Source organism: Salmo trutta, chromosome 22 (assembly GCF_901001165.1).
Source record: "Salmo trutta chromosome 22, fSalTru1.1, whole genome shotgun sequence".
Classification (NCBI taxonomy): Eukaryota; Metazoa; Chordata; class Actinopteri; order Salmoniformes; family Salmonidae; genus Salmo; species Salmo trutta.
In genome coordinates, this window is record NC_042978.1 from 13,962,810 (window position 1) to 13,979,808 (window position 16,999).

At 44.4% G+C, this 16,999-nt stretch overlaps 1 protein-coding gene across 5 annotated transcripts; it reads left to right on the top strand.

Moving 5' to 3' along the window:
* The first annotated feature begins 3,995 nt into the window (after positions 1 to 3,995).
* Positions 3,996 to 16,547, top strand: LOC115158148 (megakaryocyte-associated tyrosine-protein kinase). Of its 5 annotated transcripts, none has more exons than XM_029706747.1 (15): positions 3,996 to 4,095; positions 4,775 to 5,086; positions 5,294 to 5,425; positions 5,854 to 5,911; positions 6,138 to 6,248; positions 6,459 to 6,574; positions 6,799 to 7,018; positions 11,544 to 11,637; positions 11,836 to 11,901; positions 12,032 to 12,131; positions 12,308 to 12,392; positions 12,594 to 12,667; positions 12,883 to 13,078; positions 13,314 to 13,400; positions 14,983 to 16,547. In XM_029706747.1, exons 4-15 carry the CDS (start codon positions 5,903 to 5,905, stop codon positions 15,166 to 15,168), a joined length of 1,344 nt encoding a protein of 447 aa, XP_029562607.1. In that variant the 5' UTR covers positions 3,996 to 4,095; positions 4,775 to 5,086; positions 5,294 to 5,425; positions 5,854 to 5,902; the 3' UTR covers positions 15,169 to 16,547. The 5 variants fall into 5 exon arrangements, with proteins under 5 accessions (XP_029562607.1, XP_029562605.1, XP_029562603.1 ...); XM_029706745.1 differs by lacking the exon at positions 3,996 to 4,095 and adding an exon at positions 4,306 to 4,660; XM_029706743.1 differs by lacking the exon at positions 3,996 to 4,095 and having other exon boundaries at positions 4,306 to 5,086.
* Positions 16,548 to 16,999: the final 452 nt, after the last annotated feature.

Below are 16,999 nucleotides of genomic sequence, written 5' to 3' on the forward strand. Positions count from 1 at the left end.
TTTTCTGATTATGTGAATGTATTATTTTTTACAGAACTTGCATTCCACACCTTGTAAAATGTTTTTCCATTCATATGCCACTGAAAAAATGGTCAGGGCTTCCACAAAGTAGCAATTGTATCCTATCACACCCCTCTGGTATATTGACTATAAAGGGTGCAGCAATCAGATGAGATGGGCTAAAGTGGGTGGCGATTGGCCTGTAAAACTGAAGTTGAATTCCGTCTGGAAGAAATTAGTGTTTGAATCAGGAAAGTTCTCTCAACCTCTACAAGCCAGAATGTTGAATACATTTATATTAACATACTTTACCAGCGGTTGGACCTTTTAGCGGTCGGAATGTGAGACCAATATATCCACACGTATAAATTACATCAACTTTTCAAAGCGCTGGTAGTGTGTTCAGATTTCTTACCTTAAGCATGTGCACAAAATAAAAATACATGCATACTTGCCGAACTCGTACACATGTTTCAGGTGATGGAAATCGAAATGCACTATCAGCGCTTTGAAAGGTTGATGTAATACTTCTGTGGATATGTCACATTTCTACCGCCAAAGGGACCAACCGCACTAACAATCGCAAAAGTACGTAAAAATATAATTTGATTCAACATTCTGGCTTGTAGAGCCAGGGGAAACGTTCCTGATTCAAACGTTACAATTCAATGTCTGGGTTCCAGGCAAGGTGGTGAATAATCATTGAAGCGCTGCCTAGTGTTCTAAGATGCGTATTTGCTTAACACACAACCTCATTGTTTTAATGTGAATAACTCACGTTGAGTTAGGAAAAATTCAAGCATAATCCTTCACTCAGGTATAACATGTTACAACATCCTAATCAGACACTCATAATGCACCTGTTTATATATCCTAGATAGGTGCCCCACTAGTGCATTGTAACCATTATCTTATCTTCCTTTTAATTTCGAGTTAGCTCGAGCACTTCATACCATTTTAATACCACAGTGAAAATACCTATTTACATTATCAACACTTAATTTTTTTAAAGATTTAAAAATAAAAAATTGTTGTCCATAGTGCCCATACCGCAGGGGCAGTCTTACATTAGCCCCTGTCCTAGTGCGTCGCACTGGTAGCATATTGGGCACCTCTGGGATCCTCAGGTCCTCTCCCACAGCCACGGTCGGCAGAGATAACTGCCCTGGTGGGGTCTTCCCCGTCTCATTATGTGTCTTGCCCACCCCATCCATCCACCATTTTCCCCATGTGTCCCTCCTGTGTCCTATGCTCTCCTGAACTGGGCGCATGACCTTCCGGTTCCTTCCATACTTTCGGCCCTTTACTACCACGTCATATGACCTTGCGCTGATGTGCCCTATGCATGGGCCAAGACTCCCAAGTGGCATCCCTGGCGTGAGGTGACAGGAGCACTCTGACAGCTTGGCCTTGTTTTATTACAGGCAGATTTTTTTGCATGCTGGTCATAGTAATGTTTTGACTTGTCCTGACTTGCACGTTTGTGTCCCTGAATATCCCCAAAAACCTTTTGTGTGAGGAGCTTGGGAGTTTGGCAACAAAGAGTGGGTGCGTCTAGACATTAAGTGCTGTACAGGACTGCTGCCGAAGCCCTATGTGGGAGTATTTCTCCACGCCAAAATGGCTTGCCACACATCTGTGCCTTCCTGCATTGCCTTTGTGATAAGTCTGCTATTTTCACTGCTGACTCTGACTTACCATTTCTCTGTGTTATGGTGAAGAGGTCACATGATGGAATTCCCAGGCATTTGCAAACAAAGCAAAGTCTTGACTTGTGAACTGGGACCCATTATCTGTAACTACACCACTGTCAGGTATGCCATACCTGCTAAACTGCTGCTTACAACAGTCGATGCAACCGACTGTTGTGTCAATCACTTTCTCCACCTCCCATAAATCAGAAAAGGAACGTTCTTTACTGTGAACAGATCCATTCCCACTTTAGACCAAGGACGTGTTGGTATGACGTGGCTGCAGCGTTTCCTTTTGCTGCTTAGGTAGATTAGCATTACATATGCTGCACACAGCCACAAAATGTTTCATTTCTTGGGTCATATTGGTCCAGAATACTGAGTCTCTGGCTTTCCTGAGACTGGCTTCGACCTCTGAGTGCCCTGCATGGATACGAGATAGAATCATTGGACGTAGAGTTTCTGGCGCTACCACCCTGTCGCCTTTGTAGACAACCTCTTCCTGCATTGTGAGTTTGTCTCTGTATGTCCAGGAGTCCCTCACCAGGATGGGCGTACTCTTTCTTGTGTCTGGCCAGCCTCTTAGGATAAAAGACTGAAGCATTTGAGAAGTCTTGTCCTTTGTTGAATGAGCTTTGCTAGCATCCCGTGTCTGCGGGGAGATGTTTTGATCAGTAGCATGGTTCACATCTTCAACCTCAGCCTGTAGAGCATATACAGTCTCATTTGTCTGATATTGCGGGTGACTAGTTGTTTGTAGTGCTGCTCGAGACAAGAAATCTGCAATGTGAAGCTCTATTCCTTTCTTGTATACTACCTGTAGTTCATAACGCTGAAGCTTTAGCGTCATCCCTTTGAAGTTGCTTCAGGGCAGACGGAAGTGTTTTTTGAAGATAACCTCAAGCGGCTTGTGATCAGTGTGCACCCTGATAAAGTCCCTACCATGAAGGTATTGATCACAGACGGTCACAGGCGAACACTATGGCTAGGCACCCCTTTTCAAATTGGCCATATCCTTGCTCCATGGGTGTCAATGTCCTTGAAGCAAATGCAATGGGCTGCCCCTTCTGCAAGAGCGCTGCCCCTAGGCCTTTGTCACTTGCATCACATTGTAGGGTCACTTCAGAGAGGTCATAGTACCTCAGTATTGGTTGGTTGCTTACCAATGTCTTGATTTGCGCCAATGCATCATGTTGAGGAAGCCATGCCCACAGCACATCTTTATTGGTCACCCGACACAATGGCTCGAATACGTCAGACGAGGTAGGAATTTGGCTAAGTAATTTACAAAACCAAGCAGTCGCTGCGCTGCTTTTGCGCCTGTAGGTGTCGGCATTTGCTGTACTGCCTCCACCTTCTTGGGGTCTGGCTTCAGGTCTTCAGCTGTCAAAAGATGTCCCATGTATGTAATACTGGTGAGCCTGAGCTTAACTTTGTCTTTATTCAGCTTTAGATTCATCTCCCTTGCTCTTTGTAAGGGCTGAGTCAGGTTGTGGTCATGGTCCTGCAATGCTTCTTCCATAGTAGCACCACAGCCGTATACCATGATGTCATCAGCTATGACGCTTATTCCTGGCAGTCCCTGAAGTGCATCATGTTGCCTTCGCTGGTTTCACTCCAAATGGTAACTTTGTCCACCGGTATCTACCATTGGGGTCCAAAATGGGATGGGTTGACTACTCTTCATCCAAACGTACCTGCCAGTACCCATTGTTTTGCATCCATAAGCGAAAAGATTTTCACTTTTGCCAGGCTTGGCAGTATCTCTTCAATGGTAGGCATTTGGTAATGTGTCCTACATAAGGCTTTGTTCAGGGAACTTGGATCAAGGCAGACTCTTATTTTGCCAGCAACAACCATGTTGCTTATCCACTTAGTAGGTTTGGTGACCTTCGTAATGACACCCAGTTCCTCCATTGACTCAACAGCCTTTAGTATCTTTTTTCCTTCCGTGGAATGGGGTGGGGGGGGGCTGTTGACCTGATCTAACAGACTCATCCACCACCAGGTGAAGCCCTTCAAAAACGTCCTCAAACTGTTTCAATATTGCCTCTGAGGTGTTCGAGTCTGATGGGACCTTTTGTTTTTAGTGTTGACATGATGAATGACATGCTGGTGGTTGAACTGTAGCAACTTAAGTTTTCACATGCTTCTGCTGAAAGGAAAGGCTTTTGCAAGGTTTTCACCACTTGGAACTTTAGTACATGTTTCCCCATCATGATTGGCTTGTAGTTCACTCCCCTACTGGTACAGCCTTGCCTTGCTTGGTTGTAGCTTTGCATCTCCATCCTACATTACTTGCATAAAGTCTCTGTAGCTGAGTATATTGACAGTTGAGCCACTGTCTAGCTGGCATTTGATTGTGCTGCTTGGATCATAATCACAGTTGTCACATATCAATGGGGTAAGCTTTAAGTTTGTAAACCATTTATCTTTGCCACTTTGAACAGAATTAACATCTCATGTATAGCATGTCTGCTTCTTCAGCATCATTTTGATCACTGCATGCATCCTGTTCTAGCAGATTGACAGGCTTACTTTGTTATGTTTTTTCCCAAAGAATTTGCATATAACCCCATATGGTGGGCATGTGGCTCTTGCGTGTGTTGATCCACAGTACCTGCACCCTTCTTTAGTATTTTTCCGTCTTAGATCACTGTCCGATTAATTGTTTCCATTTTCTATCTACATGGTCTCTGTATTTGTTCTGAGTGGCATAATTGACTGATTCTGCCTGTTCAGGGACAGTGTTCATCTTTTTTAATTGGATCTGCGTCTGTTCGTTTGCTCTGCATATATCTATGCCTTTATTCTGCGTTGTGGTTCGCGCAGCATACTTGCTCTTACTCCGTTATCTTTACAGCCAATCACAAGTCTGTCTCTGATCATTTCGTCTATCATTGACCCGAAATCACAAGAATCCGACAATTGACGCAACCTCACAATATATTGACCAGACGTCTGCTTGAGTTTGTTCACGTGTTAAAAATGAATCTTTCATTATTTACATTACGAGTGGGTTCAAAATGTCTTTGTAAAACGTCAAGGATTGTCTTATAATTGTTTCTATCCTCTTCCCCCAGATCCAGGTGACGCTGAAGCATATGGCGCACTCTTCCAAAACACTGAGCAGTGTTGCCACTCTCACATGATACAAATCGCCGTTCATGTCCATGGCGCCAGCCACCGGAATTTGACTGAGACATTGCAGACTCTTCGTCCTCGCTCATTTGTTCCACTTATCTGCGTTTATCCGACAGCGATTACATTGTCCACACACCTTGTCCTATTTTCCGTAGCGCTTGACTTTGGGTTATTTTCTCTGACACCATGTTTTTCTGTGAATAACTCACGTCGGAGAGTTTGGTAAAGTTCAAGCATAATCCTTTACTCAGGTATAACATGTTACAGGTCACAACATCCTAATCAGACACTCATAATATACCTATTTATATATCCTAGAAGGTGCCCCACTGGCGCCATCTCTGGGTTGGCGTTATAGCCATTATCTCAACATTATGTGCTTGTCGTTGGAACTTTTAACCGCATAAAGGAAGAATTACGCGTCAATTTCTACCTCGATTCTCTTTGTTACTAAACAGCCTGTGATGGGACGCGCCGGTGCGACTGGTCGCTGGCGTCCGCACTCATTCCACAAATCGAAACTGCAATGAGAAATAAGACAGATCGAATCCTAATGCTGATCTACATTGTGAACACATTTAGCGTTATAGGTAAGTAACAGTTTCAGCTCAATGTCATAGCTTCACTTGAGTTCTCATTATCAGGAAATAAATAGTCTTAGTTCACACGTCCGTCGCTATAGCTCACTAAATGGCTGCATCTTATGACCGCTCATCACATCTGTCTTTGGACCATATTACAGTTTGCTTCCACAGGTATCTATCTGACTGCCATATGATGTCCCACCTTGAGTGGTCTCTTTTAATGCTGTTGCCTATTTATTTTCTTATATTGAACTGCTCCTTAAAATAGGGTTTATTTTTTTTAGGAATGTATCTATTTTAATGACTGGGAAGGGAGCAGTGGTAGGCTACTGTTACTCGAACGTGTTGTTTATTTAGCCTACTATTATTGCTAGAATTGTGTTAAAAGTTTTCCAGATGGTGTTTCTCATAAGACATTTGCTCTCCTTGAACAGGTGTTCTCATTACTGATTCATTTACATCGATCCAAACTTATTCTTGAGGATGGCAATGGTATGTATCAATTGTATGTCCTGGGTCAGTTACTGGGAGAGAAAATCATTACTTCTGTCATGACACTGCATGGCTTGTTTATCAGTTTGTGGGAAATAGTGACTCATTCCCTCCTGAGAAATAACTGGTTAATGTACCACCGTGTCTGAACTTGAATTTTATTTTGAGTTTTTGAGCAACTGATGCTGCAAATGTCAAAGTCGCCTTCTCTATCTCTCCCTTATAGAAGAGTTGGGCGTCCAGCACACGTGTTGCCAAGCGTGACCACAGCAAACCTAAAGCTGGTGAACTGGCCTACCGCAAAGGAGACATCCTCACTATTGTGGAAACAGGAACGGTACATAACAACTTATGTTGTTATTCTGGTGTCAGAAAAGGGGCTCAGGGGCCCTCGTTGCACACAATGTACTTTTCAAATGTAATAATCCAAACTTTCCCCTGCTCTTTGTGCGCTGTCTACTCTGGTGGGGGCTCTATAAATACAGTTGAGATGAAATGAAGCTATTTGAAAGATTCTGCTGAATGCTATTCTGATGCTGTTTTCTAGGGGAAAGGACATTACATGGCCAGACACAACACCACAGGAGAGGAAGGACTCATCTCTACCACCAACGTGCGAGAACGAGAGGCCATTTGCGTCGACCCTAGTCTCAGTCTCATGCCGTAGGTCAATTTAAGGCTATGCGTCTGGACTTCTATATATAGACCTATATTACAATACACCTATTTTATAGCGTTCAACTATAGTACAATTGAGATGGAAGATTTGGTCCAGTTTGGTTAGCTGTGAGCTAGGGCCAAGTAGTTTTCCTGACCATGCGACAACTCCTGGCCCTTTATGGAATAGCTATCTAATCCCGACCAATAACTCTGTTGGTCCACGCCAGCTGGTTCCATGGGAAGATCTCGGGTCCTGAGGCGGTGTCCAAGCTGCTGCCTGTGGAGGATGGCCTGTTCCTGGTGCGGGAGTCCATCCGCCACCCTGGTGACTACGTGCTCTGTGTCAGCTACTCCAGCCAGGTCATCCACTACCGAGTCATCTACAAGGACAGCAAACTGACCATCGACAACACCCAGTACTTCTACAACCTCTTAGACATGATAGAGGTGAGGAGGAGATAGATCTGTTTGGTTTATTTAAACTTTTATTTTTCAAGTTTAGTCTCATTGAGATACAATCTATTTTGTAAGACAGACCTTATTGATAGGGTCAGGAGTTTTTATATAGACAATTAGCTGAACATGTTGGGATATGTGTACGCAGTGCAGAACCTTTAATAAACAGCTTCACATTCTTAAGGCCACGGGGCCAGACGGAATTCCTGGATCATACTCGGCGCATGCACTGACAGATGGCAAGTGTCTTCACTGACATTTTCAACCTGTCCCTGATCCGGTCTGTAATACCTGTATGTTTCAAGCAGACCACCATAGTCCCCATGCTCAAGAACGCCAAGGTAACCTGCCTAAATGACCATCGCCCCATAGCGCTCACATCTATAGCTATGAAATGCTTTGAAATTCTGGTCATGGCTCACATGAACACCATCATTCCCAGACACCCTGGACCAACTCCAAATTTCATACCACCCCATCCACGGCTGTGTGGCCGCGCACGACTCCAACACCATCATAAAGTTTGCTGACGACACGACATTGGTAGTACTGATCACAGGCAAAGATGAGGCAGCGTATAGGGAGGAGGTCAGAGACCTGGCAGTCTGGTGCCAGGACAACAACCTCTCCCTCGATGTCAGCAAGACAAAGTAGCTTATTGTGGACTACAGGAAACAGAGGGGCGAGCACGCCCCCATCTACATCGATGGGGCTGTAGTGGAGCGTGTCGAGAGCGTCAAGTTCTTCGGTGTCCACATCACTAAGGACTTAATATGGTCCATACACACCCACACAGTTGTGAAGAGGGCACGACAGTGCCTCTTCCCCCACAGGAGGCTGAAAAGATTTGGCATGGGCTCTCACATCCTCAGAAGTTCTACAGCTGCACCATTGAAAACATCTTGACTTGCTGCATCATTGCTTGGTACTACAAGGCACCCGACTGCAAGGCGCTACAGAGGGTGTTGAGTACGGACCAGTGCATCACTAGGGCCGAGCTCCCTGCCATCCAGGACCACTACGCCAGGCGGGGTCAGAGGAAGGCCCAAAAACGTGTCAGACTCCAGACACCCAAGCCATAGACTATTCTTTCTGCTACCGCACGACAAGCAGTACCAGTGCACCAAGTCTGGAACCAACAGGACCCTGAAAAGCTTCTACTCAAATCAAATTGTATTAGTCACATGCACCGAATACAACAGGTAGACCTTAGAGTGAAATGCTTACTTACGAGGCCCTAACCAACAATGCAGTTTAAAAAAAATACGAATAAGAAATAAAAATAACAAGTAATTAAAGAGCAGCAGTAAAATAACAATAGCGAGACTATATATAGGGGGTTACCGGTACAATGTGTGGGGGCACCGGTTAGTCGAGGTAATATGTACATGTAGGTAGAGTTATTAAAGTGGCTATGCATAAATTATACCAACAGAGAGTAGCAACAGTATAGGGGGGGGGCAATGCAAATAGTCTGGGTAGCCATTTGATTAGATGTTCAGGAGCCTTATTGCTTGGGGGTAGAAGTTGTTTAGAAGTCTCTTGGACCTAGACTTGGCACTCCGGTACCGCTTGCCATGCAGTAGCAGAGAGAACAGTCTATGACTAGGGTGGCTGGAGTCTTTGACAATTTTTAGGGCCTTCCTCTGACACCGCCTGGTATAGAGGTCCTGGATGGCAGGAAGCTTGGCCCCAGTGATGTACTGGGTCGTACGGAGGCCAAGCAGTTGCCATACCAGGCAGTGATGCAACCAGTCAGGATGCTCTCGATGGTGCAGCTGTAGAACCTTTTGAGGATGTGAGGACCCATGCCAAATCTTTTTAGTCTCCTGAAGAGGAATAGGTTTTGTCGTGCCCTCTTCATGACTATCTTGGTGTGCTGGGACCATGTTCGTTTGTTGGTGATGTGGACACCAAGGAACACCACAGCCCCGTCGATGAGAATGGGAGCGTGTTCGGTCCTCTTTTTCCTGTAGTCCACAATCATCTCCTTTGTCTTGATCACGTTGAGGGAAAGGTTGTTGTCCTGGCACCACACGGCCAGATCTCTGACCTCCTACCTATAAGATGTCTCGTCATTGTCGGTGATCAGGCCTACAACTGTTGTGTCATCGGCAAACTTAGTGATGGTGTTGGAGTCGTACCTGGCTGTGCAGTCATGAGAGAATAGGGAGTACAGGAGGGGACTGAGAACGCACCCCTGAGGGGCCCCTGTGTTGAGGATCAGCGTGGCGGATGTGTTATCTACCCTTACCACCTGGGGGCGGCCCGCCATGAAGTCCAGGATCCAGTTGCAGAGGGAGGTGTTTAGTCCCAGGGTCCTTAGCTTATTGATGAGCTTTGAGGGCACTATGGTGTTGAATGCTGAGCTGTAGTCAATGAATAGCATTCTCACATAGGTGTTCCTTTTGTCCAGGTGGGAAAGGGCAGTGTGGAGTGCAATAGAGATTGCATCATCTGTGGATCTGTTGAGGCGGTATGCAAATTGGAGTGGGTCTAGCGTTTCTGGGATAACGGTGTTGATGTGAGCCATGACCAGCTTTTCAAAGCACTTCATAGCTACAGACGTGAGCACTACGGGTCAGTAGTCATTTTGGCAGGTTACTTTAGTGTTCTTGGGCACAGGGACTATGATGGTCTGCTTAAAACATGTTGTTATTACAGACTTAGACAGGGAGAGGTTGAAAATGTCAGTGAAGACACTTGCCAGTTGGTCAGCTCATGCTCGCAGTACACAGCCGAGAGCGCGATCACACAGTCTTCCGGAACAGCTGGTGTACTCATGCATGTTTCAGTGTTATTTACCTCGAAGCGAGCATAGAAGTGGTTTAGCTTGTCTGGTAGGCTCGTGTCACTGGGCAGCTCTCGGCTGTGCTTCCCTTTGCAATCTTTAATGGTTTGCAAGCCCTGCCACATCCGACGAGCGTCAGAGCCGGTGTAGTACGATTCGATCTCTAAGCCATACAAATGCTAAACAAGACTGCTAAATAGCTAATCAAATGGCTACAAGGACTACCTGCATATGCACACACACTGGACTCAACCCACACACTGACACATATTACACCACATCACATACACACAAACACAAACACACACACACACACTACATACGCCCACACCTGCATGCTGGTGGTATTTGCTACTACCTGCATGGTGAAGCCATGCACACACTTTCATACCACATACGCTGCTGCTCCACATAAGCTGCTGCTACAGCTCATTCTATTATATCCTGTTGTCTACTCACTTTACCCCTATAGCTACCTCAATTACCTCGTACCCCTGCACATCGACTCGGCATGTGACAAATAAATGTGATTTGATTTGGTACTGGTTCTCGCAGTTTATAGCTATGTTATTTTGAATCGTTTTTGTTTTTCATTGTGTATTTATTTCTCGTGTCACTTTATCTTTAACTCTGCATTGTTGGAAAAGACCACTAAGTAAGCATTTCACTGTTAGTCTACACCGGTGGTTTACGAAGCATGTGACAAATAACATTTGATTTGAGGGTTTCCTAACAAATATCTTGCCTACGGTTTTATACTGATGAGCTAATGTTCATTGTCACAACAGGGAGCCTCTCTATGGGAAAATGATCACACCGAATTTGACTTGAACCACACCAAGGCTAACTGTGACCCATTTGAAAGGAAGTGTTGTTTACAGTTTACAAGAAAGATTTAAGTCTCAGTAGACCTTTTAAATGTTTATATTGAGCCTGTGAGTTTGCGAGCTATTGGAAAGCACAGACACAATGGTGTTCGGAGATGTGAGTGACTGTAAAGACTAAATATGCCTCACCACTCCCTTATCTGTGGAGCACAGATGTCTTTAGTCCAGACTCATATCGCTGACTAACTCTTGTGAGGAAGTAAAGGGAGAATCCAGCTGCTCGCTGACACACACACAGCTGTGGGCAGGACTATTGGATTTTTAAATAAAATATGTTTGTGTACAGTTCACCATACCATCATTCTGTTTTCTTTTCGATAGTACTGTAATGAAACAGCAGGGAGCAGGTCTCGAACCCTCGACCTTCAAGCCCGAAGTCCGGCGGGCTATCGACTGTGCCGCAAAAGCGTGCTCGAGCGACGGAGTCGATTTCCGCGCTTATAAACCCAGGGTCGTCACAGCACTAAATTAGTTTAGTTCTAGAATGAATAACTACTACTAAATACTGTACGTACATTCAGTATACTGTATGTGGCCCATACACACACTTGTGTTGTGAGTTTTAGCAACAAACTTAGTAAAAAATATGAACAACGCTCATAAGTTTGCGACAGATATATTTTGTAAATCTAGCTCAAACGGCACGTCATAACAGTCGTCAGGACACAAGTCTTCTTTAGTTTCACTGCAAAGCCACAGTGCACTAACCACAGCTGATATGGGGCAGATGTTGAAGCTTAGCTCTCTAACACAGCATGATTCTCTCCAAAAGTGTCAATGACAGTGTAGTTCAGTCTCTGTTTTTAATATAAGCTGTCACTAATGGCTATCTTTGCAGTTCTACTCCAAGCACAAGGGAGCTATTGTTACCAAACTTCTAAAGCCCAAAGAGAAGGAGGGCACCAAGTCAGCTGAGTTGGAGCTGTCTAAAAGTAAGTGCTTGGGCTTTACAGTCTCATGATGTGTCAGAGTTGGCCTCCTCAAGGCTCAGAGATCTATGCCTTTCTGGGTGGGGGCCACAGGGTATTTTGTGGGTGGGAGGGTGTGTCTCACGTCCTTTCTTTTGAAGTGAGACCTATAAAGAATGAAAAGCTACTTGTTTTAGACTGGTGTCTCTATCTGTGTCACAGCGGGATGGCTGCTGGACATCAGGGAGCTGACCTTGGGAGGGAGTATCGGGGAGGGGGAGTTTGGAGGTGAGATTGCGATGTCTTATTGTGATTTTTTTTTTTTTTAAATGAGCCGGTAAACCATTCTAACGTTGAGTTGAACCCTGATTCTAGATGTTACAGGTTTAATTGACGGTCTCATCCTTTTGCCCCCTAGCGGTGTATGCAGGAGACTACATGGGCCAGAAGGTGGCAGTAAAGAACATTAAATGTGATGTAACAGCACAGGCATTCTTAGAAGAGACAACTGTTATGACGTGAGTCGAGAGTAACGAGACATGTTTTCTTGACTAACTTAGTTAATTCAATTTAGGAACTTCTATCTGTCTTTTGTTCCTTCGTCCCCTTTTTCCTTCCTTTCTTGCTTACTTCCTTGCTTCCTCACCCTTCATTCCTTCCATAATTGATTGTTTTTGGTCTGACTCGCCACTAGGAAACTGCAGCATAAGAATCTGGTGCGGTTGTTGGGGGTGATCCTACACAATGGACTGCACATCGTCACAGAGCTCATGGCCAAGGTACTGCCGCCGTGACTTCAGTACAGTCAATCTGTCATCACCGTCAATCAAGACTAACAAATATACTAGGAGTAGACTTAATGTCCAGGAGTCCAGGAGACTGACATTGTTGATGCAAAACAATTGTAGCAAGCACACACTTAGGGACTAACTTAGATTACACAACTCTTATCCACCCGTCTCTTTATTTGTGCGTTGCAGGGTAATCTGGTGAACTTCCTCCGGACAAGGGGCCGTTATGTCATCAGCACTGACCAGCTACTACGCTTTGCACTGTGAGGCCATATCATAGAGTTACATAGAACTCTATACACTGTACATTACTACAGTCACGCTGCCCTTTAACAGTCATTCATAGCAGTCATTCATAGCTGATCCCATCCCATATACAGTTAAAACGGCTCTTCTTGGTACGCTCCCTGCTGCATTACCAACTTAACATTTGTGTCTATTTCAGTATATAAGACTGTGTGTGTTGTTGTGTGTTCAGAGATGTATGTGAGGGTATGGAGTACCTGGAGTCTAAGAGGTTGGTCCACAGAGACCTAGCAGCCCGTAACATCCTGGTCTCCAACGAGGGCGTGGCCAAGGTCAGTGACTTTGGATTGACCAAGTTGGACTGCAAGGCCTCAGACAAGGCTAAACTACCAGTCAAATGGACAGCCCCTGAAGCCCTGAAGAAAGAGGTATGATGATGTTTACCTCTCAAACTTTTATCACGCTTACAGTACATATGTATGTGTATTCACAGACTTAAAGAATGTGTAATTCATGTGAATCATGTATGATTGTTAGGCTAAAACCCTGACACCAGCTATGTCGTTATTAGACAATACTTCTCATGTCAGTCAGCCATCGTTGTTGTGATTTTTGCTACCTATCATTGATTTGCCTTTGTGGTTATGTGTGGTTGTCTTGCAGAAATTATCCACGCGGTCAGACGTCTGGAGCTACGGTGTTCTCCTCTGGGAGACGTTCTCTTATGGTCGACAACCCTACCCCAAGATGGTGAGTCCTGACTTTACATCACCGTTCATAAAGATCAGTGGAGTTGTGAGTCACTGTGGAAGCACAATGTGACAAACATTTGTATGAGACAAATGTGAACTGTTTTTGTTTTTTTCTTCGAAAAATCAGTCAAGGCAGTCCATCCCAGTTGCTCACTTTCTTAAGGTGGTGTAATGTGCGGAACGATGGCATGCCATAGCTCTCTGTCATTCATGGAAGCTGCAAGGTCCTCTGTTCTGACACCGGTGTTGCAGCAGGTGTCCCAGAGGTCTTAGCCTGTGGGAGGAGAGCCACGGTGTCCTCTGGGATACCTACGGCAGCGTCCAGTGTCCTTATCTTACCGCTGATCAGTGACAAAGTGCCAACCCAGTAGTTTTTACTACCTGGTGCACCATAAACATCCTGACACCAGCGCGTTTCACCTATTATGGTTGGTCCTAATGGAAAACGGGTTTGTTTTTACATGTATGCCTTTATGACCCATTATCCACATACGTCAGCAGTGCTTTATCCGCTGATAGACTTACGGTATTGAAACGAAGGAAACTCCGCCTGAGGTTAAAGGCCGTGTAAGTGCGTCACAGGACAAGGATTTGCACCGGACTCATTTTATCTCTCCTGAAAGGGTGTCGGGGGGAAATGAGGGGATTCGTAAGCTTGGCCCTGGTCCTACTGTGTGTAGTTATGATGTTTTACCAGTAGGGGACCCCTGTGAATAGGTTTAAACCATATTTCTGTCCCATGGTTTCTGATGCGGTCATATACTGTAGTCTGTCCCAGACCTCTATTTCTTTAGCACTGCATTTTCACTGACACTCATTGTCACCATATGTGTTAATTTGAAGAAAAACACCCTGGTCTTGGTGAAGCAGCACCGATAACTGCCCTGTCATCACGGCAGAGTTCGTTAACTAGAGAAATGGAAGGGTACATTATTTATTTACTTCATACTTAAAATCCTCTTTATTCATGCTTTATCTGTTTGTAGGGAGTCTCAGTTACTCCCCACACAGGTATGTAAAGCAGAGAATCAAAGCAATGGCACTAAGCAGGTAATAACGGCAGGGATAAACCAGGATTAGTGCTTGTAGGCCGCGTTTCTACGGCAACAGCTCCTGTTGGCAGCCAGCCAAAAAGAAGAACGAAGGGGTGGGGTGAGGAGGGGGAGAGAGGTTGTGTGTTCATGAGTGCGTATGTGTGTTTGTACATGTAGGGGGGAAGAGATTATGGAACTTGCACTCTCCTGTGACACACAGTCTCAATCTGTTGTACCTGTCCAGCCCTATCCCTGTTTACCTGGCAGGGCAGGGGGAATATGATGACATAGCATGGGTAGCCAGCGGGGGATCAACTAGACTGACTTAAAGCATGTTTAGTGGTGGTTTAACCATATAATTAGAATGAGTGACTCATATTGTACTTGTTTAATGCAGGCGATGTAACATACAGATACAGTATGTAGACAAAATGTGTTTGATATTCATTTTGTGTCCACTAAAAAGTTAACAGGCCCTTTAAGAGGGGATGACATTATCACATGTCCCATCTTTTTCTATCTTTCTCCTTATGTCTCCCTCCTCAGTCTCTGAAGGAGGTGAAGGAGCTTGTGGAGCAGGGTTACCGTATGGAGGCTCCAGAGGAGTGTCCCCCCAGTGTCTACGCCCTGATGAGGTGCTGCTGGGAGGCTGAGCCCAGGAAGAGGCCCTCCTTCCAGAAACTACAGGAGAAGCTGGAGAGAGAGCTGACCAAACACAGCCCTGGCTGCTGAAATCAATTTAATAATCCTATTCAAATAACTACTGTTCTTTTGTTTTGGGCTGCCTGGTGCAGGGACAGTAACCCGGGACAGGTGGACCCAAGTGGTTACAGCTTCACAGCTTTCCCGGGAAACTCAACGTATTCTAGCATCACGCGGATGAAGGAGTTTGCTTCTGCTGCTGCGTTCGCGGTAGAACATACCGTGTGCGAGCACACATCCTGTAAATGGCTACAGTATAAAATCATGCATCTTGATTTGCTTAAAGAAAAATCATATCGTTTTTTATGGCAAAATCGTTTAAACGTATGTTGAGTTTGTGCGGTGAAGGATGCAGGATATTACAATAAGACACGACCTGTAACAACATGTTATCGATTTGTATTTTATTTTTATGGAATGATCTACTGTAATGAAGAGTCCTTACACTTATTTCTGCCTGTGGTATTAGAGGGAGCAACTCAACTCGTCATATCTCCACACCCCAATTCTCTTTCCTGAGCAACATATTATTTGTGTTACCAATATGTGGCCATTATTTTTCTTTCATAAGAGACAGAGAGCGAAAAGGATCGAGGGAGAGAGAGAGATGGAAAGAGGGAAAATGCTGATCCAGGATTAAATCCCAGATCATCCGTATCTGCTTGTTTCAGACTGTAATTGTCCAGCAATATGCCCTGCGACTCGGAGCTTAATATGTGAAATCTTGAATGTTATTGCTGATATTAGTAAGGAATTACAAAGCCGACAGCAGTTTGTCTGTGTACAAGCTCTGAGGAGCTACAGGGGATTGGGACGGAATATCCTATTTTATTTTCAGTTCATTTGCCATAAATGTAGTAGGCCTATACTCCCATAAAACCAGTGACTCAGCAGGTCTTAGTCGATCTATCTGTGTAAAGGGAATTTCTTTATTAAATCCAGTTCCTAAAAGCAAAGGGGTGCTCGGTTTGGACAGTAATTGTTGGATTTTGGACAATGGACATTTACAAAGAAGAGAAACATGCTGCATCTGGGGTTTACAAAAAAATAAAAAATAAAAATAATGTAGAGCACATAAGGGACTTATCTCTAAAACAACCAAGGTTCCTCTTGTCTTCATGCAGCTATGATTTAACTCAACCCAGATTAGAGAAGGGAGAGATTTTTATTTTATTATTGTTGTCACGTTACAACCCAAATTAAAGATGTCATTAGTTTTAAGTCTTTGTAAGCCTGGTATTTGTCTTTCACCCATGGGATGGACCCCAGATTGAGTCCTGATCCGCTCCCATCACATCACCATAGGGCCTGTGTGTTGATTTGCTTTGTTTCCCTAAAACTTCTAATGGAGGATTTGAAATATTCAAAGAAATGATGAAAAAATAAATAGGATCATTTTTAACTTAAAAGATTTCGGTGGCATTTGATTTATTTCTGCTTCAAGACGACGGGTATTGAAGAAGGAAGGCCCTACAGTTAATTGGCCACTACCGGTACCGTGCAGTAGATTTAAAATGACTGGAAACCACTTAAATTCAACTGGATCCCATTCTCATGCACTCAAGTTCTTAGAACAACATTAAGTAGGAGTTTGTTTACGATAAAAATTCCTTTGTTCTGTTCGCCATCTCATTAGAAATATTTGAGAGTGTTGACGTTTAATTATGGTAGTCTTCCTGTACACAGACGACACGCTGTGCGTAGGGCCCCGCGGCCATTAGGGGGCCCCCTACCAAAAACAAAGAAAACATCTAAGTCTCAATTTACTGTAGAATACACAAGGTGCAATTTCAAAATTTGGTAGTGCATCAGCAGTTTTTCTGTTATGTCAGTGTCAGTCACTGACAGTCACTCAATTAGT

Bases quoted from the DNA above. Each gene is read 5' to 3' on its own strand.
- LOC115158148 (XM_029706747.1), top strand. The intron at 6,249-6,458 runs GTACATAACAAC...GCTGTTTTCTAG, and splicing joins CTATTGTGGAAACAGGAACG to GGGAAAGGACATTACATGGC. The intron at 12,668-12,882 runs GTGAGGCCATAT...TTGTGTGTTCAG, and splicing joins CAGCTACTACGCTTTGCACT to AGATGTATGTGAGGGTATGG.